The 6730-nt window shown below is 50.6% G+C and overlaps 1 protein-coding gene across 1 annotated transcript; it reads right to left on the bottom strand.

Annotated features, from left to right (window-relative positions):
- Nucleotides 1–281: 281 nt before the first annotated feature.
- LOC121404107 lies at nucleotides 282–6361 on the bottom strand. The gene is given in 10 exon segments (XM_041592759.1): nucleotides 282–573; nucleotides 652–1026; nucleotides 1092–1310; nucleotides 1381–1713; nucleotides 1715–2341; nucleotides 2407–2778; nucleotides 3005–3597; nucleotides 3631–4286; nucleotides 4383–4546; nucleotides 6241–6361. Coding segments are annotated over 10 exon segments (3561 nt in total). The 5' UTR covers nucleotides 6249–6361; the 3' UTR covers nucleotides 282–359.
- Nucleotides 6362–6730: the final 369 nt, after the last annotated feature.

Below are 6730 nucleotides of genomic sequence, written 5' to 3'. Positions count from 1 at the left end.
AAAAATTGTCAAATATTGATGAAATGGCCAACAATCGAGGACCCGAATCAAGTCCAAAAGACGTTTAAAAACTAAACTAAAACCTATCAAAAATAGTCATCAATTTGTATAACAAACACAAGGATTAAAGGAGTAGCACACACACATTCAAAATAAAGGATAAGAAAGGGTGAGCGGGTGAGGGGAGGGGCGAGAAGGCGAGGAAATCGACTAAATCTTACGACTAAATGCTCTTATTTGAACAAATTGCAATTAGAAAGAGACAACAACACAGTGGACGTGGCCATGGAGGGGACATGCGAGTGTCTATAGAGGGGCTAGGAGATGGTCCTCCGGCGGCCTCCGGCCTGGCGCCACATTCACCGCATCCATGCGGACTTGCGCTTGATCTTTGTACGCAATCCCCGCACAGGCTTCACTTTATTCTTGGCCGCTGCCGCCGCTGCTGCTGCTGCTACCGCAGCATTGGCCATCGCAGCACTGAGATGTTGGGGTAACATGGCCGCCTGTCCTCCAGCTCCCGTTGCAGCGGGCAGGCAATGATTCAACCCAGTCAAGTAGCTGCCACTCACGCTGCCGTACAGCTCTGTATGCTGTTGATGCTGATGCTGGTGCTGCTGCTGTATCTGATGGTGCTGCTGCTGCTGTTGCTGCATCTGATGGATTTGGTGGTGGTGCTGCTGCTGCTGCTGTTGCTGCTGTTGGGCCAACGCCACATTGGCGGCGGCACTGCTGAGGAGTGCCATCTTGCTGCCGCTGCCATTCGTGTAGACAGTCTGTGATGTGGACGACAACAGTGGCTGGTACTGTTGCAGGAGGTGGTGCTCGTGCTCCTCCTCCAGACTGTGGCTGGAGGGGCGCTTGTGCGGAGAGCCGTGACTGCTGCCGCTGCTCCCGTTGCTGTGGTAGTGCGTGGTGGCCACCGACCCGCACTCAACGATGGATGAGCGCGACAGTGAGAGCAATGCGTCGACACCATCACGATGTCGCTGCTGATCGGCCAACTCCTCGGGCGTAATATTGTGACTGTGGAGAAGAGGGAGCAGAATTAGGTTGACTCAAGGACCCCGCGCACGCATTAGGAGACTCACTTCTCCTCGCTGCTGTCGTAGGCCGCATCAGAGCTGGCGCAATTGCTGTCCGATCCTGCGCCGGCATTAGCCTGCGCCTGCAGCTGCATCTGGGCTGGTGTCTGCCCCGCCAGGATATTGCCATTCATAAGAGGTGTGGAAGCGCCGCTGTCCGCATTGCTATTGCCGCCCGCGGAATACGTGTGATCCTCGCTCGGCGAACTCGTAATCACTGGGGCCCTTTGACAGACAGAGAGAGGTAGGGATAATAAGATTTGCCGGATTAAGAGAGCGTGCCACAACAGCTTACCCATTTTGAAAGGACTCGGTGAAGGCCTTTGGTCCGTGTTTTAGGAAGAGCATGGCCGCCGCAGCATGCACATCGTCCATGCTGTCAGCCCCGCAATCGCGCGCCAGTCGCTCAAAGTTAATGCCATCTCCACTTGCATTTGTGCCGGCAGCAGAAGCACCAGCACCAGCACCAGCACCAGCAACTCCGTTTCCCACATAGATGTACCTGCCGCTGCCACTGCCACTGCCACTGACGCTGTTGTGGTTTTGGTTTTGGTTGCCCGCATATTCGCCGGAGACCTCGTCATCGAGGGCTTCGCCCGAGGAGCAGCTGCTGCGTGGGCGGCCCACCATCCTCGCGGATTTTGCTGAAGGCCTTGGACAAATAGGGGAACAGCTTCGGATCGACGCGCGCATGACTGGCATTCCCTCCTCCGCCAGCGTTCGCCAATGGACTGTTTGGCATGGCGGCCGATTGACTAGCACCACCGTTGGCGAGCACCAGGCCATTGCTTTTTGTGGGTGTGACCAGTGCCACTGGAGCCGCAGAGTTGCCACAGCCCATTCCCATTCCCATTCCATTGGTGGAGAGAGCGGCGGAGGCGGCAGCGGCAGCCACTCCATCAATGCCATCGTATCCGCCGGATGATGACAGGGCTGCCCCCTGCCCATTGGGACTCTTCAGCGATGTACTGATCTTGTCCACCGCTGAATTCGGAAAGAATGGCGACCGATTGAGGGCCTGGATGAGATTTTGACGCTGTTGCGGCTCTACGCGCCACAACGAACCCTTGCCCATATTGGGGGCCTTCTCCACTTTAACGAAACTCTTGTTTAGCGACAGATTGTGCCGCACACTGTTCTTCCAGCCATTGGGGGCCGTCTTGAAGTATGGAAAGTGCTGGACAATCCATGCATAGATCTCTTTTACAGGCAGCGCCTTCTCGTTCGAGCCCTCAATGGCCATAAAGATGAGGGAGCTGCAGGGAATAATTGGAAATCAATTTCTTGATTGAATCAAAGCGAGGATCGGCTTTTGTCTCACCTAAAGCTATATGGCGGCTTGTTGTTTGTATGCACTAGCGGATCGTATGGCACATTGTTGGGATGCTTTTGCTTCTGTGGTGTGTTGCCTGCACCACCACCACCACCACCGGCGGCTCCTCCTCCTCCGTTGGTGGTATTGGAGGAACTGTTGGCGTTGTTGTTGTTGTTGTAGCTGCTGCTCTTGGCTGCCGCTGCCACATATTGGGGGGTGCTGGTATGCATCCTGGAGTTTACTGTCATATCGAACTCCTTCAGCGAATCCTCATTCTCGTAGCTGCTGTAGCTGTTGGGGCTTCGCAGATTCAATCCAGATCCAGATCCATTATGAGCCCCCATTGTTGCATTGATTGGCGGCGGTGGCGGCGACACAGACACATGCATGCCACGCTGCTGCTGCTGCTGCTGTTGCTGTTGCTGTTGCAGGTGCTGCTGCTGTTGCATTGGCGTGGCATTGGTGTAGTAGATGCTGCCGCCTCCCCCCAGAGTCGTCTCCGTTGGTGCCGTCGAAGCCCTGCCAAAAATCAGATAGAGATAGAGAGAGAGAGATTAATTTTATTGACTGCCATCCTAGAGGCAGAGTTCCACGAGATACTCACATGACATGCGTGGATCCGGCCAAATGATTCACAAAACTATAGCTGCCCGTCAGGGACGAGGCACTGATCAATCCCGTTGTGGTTATCAGCGTCGTATGATCGGGCAGGTGCTGTCTGTTGCTGTTGCTGTTGCTGAGGTTGTTGCTGCTGCTGCTGCTGCTGCTGCAGGGCGTTGTTCCAGCGCCAGAGAACTTAACCGTTTCGTAGACGGTGGTATAGCTGCTGGCTGCCTTGGGCCCTGGACTATTTCCAGCCCCATTGATGCCCCCCGATGATCCATTAGCCGACATGGAGGAGGCGGAGGCGGAAGCGGAGGTGGAGCTAAGCGATGAATTGTTGGAGGATGCGGGCGAACTGACAACCGTCACCATGGAGGCCACATGATTGCTGTGGTCCACGTTCATCTTCTCCCGCAGATATTTCTTGTGGGGATGGTGGGTGGTGGTATTGTGGTGGTTGCTGTTATTATTCGGCGAGCAGGGCAGGGCGGACGAAACAGAGACCGTGGCCATCGATGTGGGGGAGGAGGTCTTGTATGTTGTGGCACCCGTCCCATTGCTGGTCACATATATCTGTTGGGTCTGCTGCTGCTGCTGCTGCTTGGCGGGCGAAATGGTGGCTTGTGCTGCTGGTGTGATGATGCTGCTGTTGCTGCTGGTCACCACCACAGGCATGTAGCTTGTTCTTGTGGCCGTCGTCGTCGTCTTGGTGGCCTTGTACTCCACCACTGTGGTGGTGCCGCTGGGTCCCTTGTGCACTGTCGTGGTACTGTAGACGCCACCCGGCGTCCCCTGCTGCTCACCCGCATCCGCCATATCGTTGCTGCTTGCCGGCAGCTCCTCAATGAGATCGCCGACAAGGCAGACTGCCGCAGGAGCCTTGAGGGCCACAGCTGCTGCCCTTTTCGCCTGCGATGCGGCCGTTGTGGGGCCGCTGCTCGTGACAATACCCTTGATCAGATTGCTGTCGCTCAGCCACGACAAGGAGCGCAGCTCTCCATCGTCCGCACCCGCTGCTGCCGCTGCAGCGGCGGCCAATGCATCGGCCGAACCCATTTCCAGGGGCTCGGCGGCTAGAAGAACAATATTTCCACCCGTTCCGGCACCGCCACCGCCACCGCCGACCGTGGGCGAGGTGGCTACTGCACTGGCACTACTATCGTAGGCCGTGAAGCCGCCATTGTGGTTCGGTTGGATGACGACATATTTTGAGCTGGTGGCCTGCATGTTGCCACCTCCGTGATGAATGCTGCTGCTATTGCTGCTACTCGTGGTGGATGATGCTGCTGATATTACGGAAGATGATGTTGATACTGGTGCTGTTGCTGCTGCTGCTGCTGCTGTTGATGCTACTGCTACTGCTACTGGTGCGGGTGCTGTTGCTGTTGCTGAGGTGCTGATAGGTGGGGGGATTACGCTGCGGTATCCATGTACGGCACTTGGTGCCGTCGCTGGCGCTGGCGCTGTTGTCGCCTGTAGATGGCCACGCAATTGGCCAAGATCCCGCGTGGTCAGCAGCTGTGTGGGATTATCTGTGGACATGCTGCAAGAGAGAGAGAAGAGGGCGTTAGCGAGGGCATGACAATCTTAAGAATTTATTTGTACATTGAATCGATAAACAAATTACCCATAAGCCAAAGGACACATATGTACAATTTGTTTTTATTTAACGATTCATAATCGCAACAAATTAGAGAACTCGAAGAGAATATTTTAATTCCCCAGAATTCACCAGCATAAAAAAAAATAAAATTAAATCAAATAAAATGTTGAGTCACTCTTCTTCTATTTATAAGAAAATCAGATGTCTCTGTTTTGTTTTATTTTGATTTCAACAATTAAAGTAAAGCTTATTGACTGACTCAGATCACCATCATCACCATTCAGCCGGCGATCATGATCATGAGTGGCTCACTCGTCTGTATCTGTAAGATATTGTCTCATCGCTAAATCTGAAATTCTTTGGAGCAATCATTTTGCTCATTTTTCTAATTTTGCTAATTTTGCTAATTTTACTCAGATACATTTCGTCAAGTATTTTTAGCCATTTTGATGATATAATGATTGATTGGCGAAATTATCAATGTTGCTTCACTTTGGGGCATGCCAGTCATTAATTGGATGTCGTGAGCATGACTAGACACATTGTTTTTTTTTGTCGATGCTGCAGCGAACGTCCTTCACACAGCATTGATTGCCTACTTTGCTGCGCATTGTTGCACACGTACAACGAATGTACGCGCATGTGTTCATACAGCAGCGGGCATAATAATAGTGCAACTGCTGCTGAATGAACACACAATATTACACATACATACATATGTACATGAACATAAAATAGTACACAAATTTTAAGTATTTAATTTGTATCTTATTATGCATATAAATAAAAAAAATGCATATTAATAATTTTTTGATTATTCGATTTGTCGTACATGATATTTCCGATTGTTCCACCCAAAAATAAAACTTGTTGTAGTTTGCATAATTACCATATCCTTCTTATTATCATAACTATTCCTATTATTTTGACCGCGACTGTGTGCTCAATTTTGCTGCTCTGTCACTCTGGCTATCTCAGTATGTCTATCTCTGTCTGGCTATTTCTGCTGCTGCTGCTGCTGCTGCTACTCTCTCGTTTGTTGCTGCCATTTTATTGCTGCTTAGCTTGTTTACGCGTGTTAGCTTTTTGTGCCGTTTTATGACGCGACGCGTCGCCAGCAACAACGTCGGCGACGTCACCCACAGGCCCGGCCCGGCTCGCGTCGCTGGCAGCAAATATCGCGCTCTGTCTGACTGTTAGGTTCCACCTGCCCTGCCCGCCCGCCCGCTTTCTCGGACTCAGTCACTCCTGCTGCCTGCTGCCTGCTGCTCTGCCCAGTGCTGTGACTGCTGTCTGCTGCTCTGCCCAGTGCTGTGACTGCTGTCTGCTGCCTCTGCTGCCTCTGCTGGCATGTGTGAGTGATTAGTGGATTATCTTATCAGCAGTTTTCATTTTAGTTTCGTGTCTTTCGTGTCTGGCTGGTTCATGTGTTTGAGTTTTGGGCTTTGGTTACAGTTTGCTTTTCTATGCTTGCAATCGAAGAGAATGAAAATCTAACAGAAACAGCAATAAATGAAAGAGAGAGTCCAAAGTTTATTATTTCATTCAAGCATTCACCCACAACCCCCATCTCCTTTTTTTTTCTTTTGCATAAATACATATGTACATACATATGTATGTATAAATGTACTTACATATGCATTCCTGTATACACCCAAGCTACAGTTTTTACCGATGATCCCCGTTCGATTTTTCAAGACATCACAGAAGAAACTTCATTAATTTTTTCTCATATTTATTTATTCCTTCATTCATCATTAGTTCATTCTCTCTTGTTGCTTCCACTCAGTCTTAAGGATTATTTCATTCTTTCTGATAATTTACTTTACTCAGTCTTCAAGCCTTCAAATCAATAATTACTTCACTTAGCCGTCCAACAATTGAATTCATCTAATATTCATTCACCACCCTAAAACCCTAAAGCGCAGTTTGCATTAACTTAAATATTCATTTGCCTTTTTTGGGCCAACTGTTTGCGCTGTCAGGCGCAGGCAAGCGGCGGCACGTAGCACGGCTGCTATATGTAGGTGTCATGGGGGGGGGTGGCAGCCAACAAAGTGTATTATTATTTATTGATTTTCAACATAGCCGAAATATATGTACATTCCAACGGTATAGGTAAAA

Source organism: Drosophila obscura, unplaced genomic scaffold, assembly GCF_018151105.1.
Source record: "Drosophila obscura isolate BZ-5 IFL unplaced genomic scaffold, ASM1815110v1 contig_185, whole genome shotgun sequence".
Taxonomy (NCBI): Eukaryota; Metazoa; Arthropoda; class Insecta; order Diptera; family Drosophilidae; genus Drosophila; species Drosophila obscura.
The sequence above is the reverse complement of the archived record's forward strand: the minus strand, read 5'-3'. Positions and strand labels throughout refer to the sequence as shown.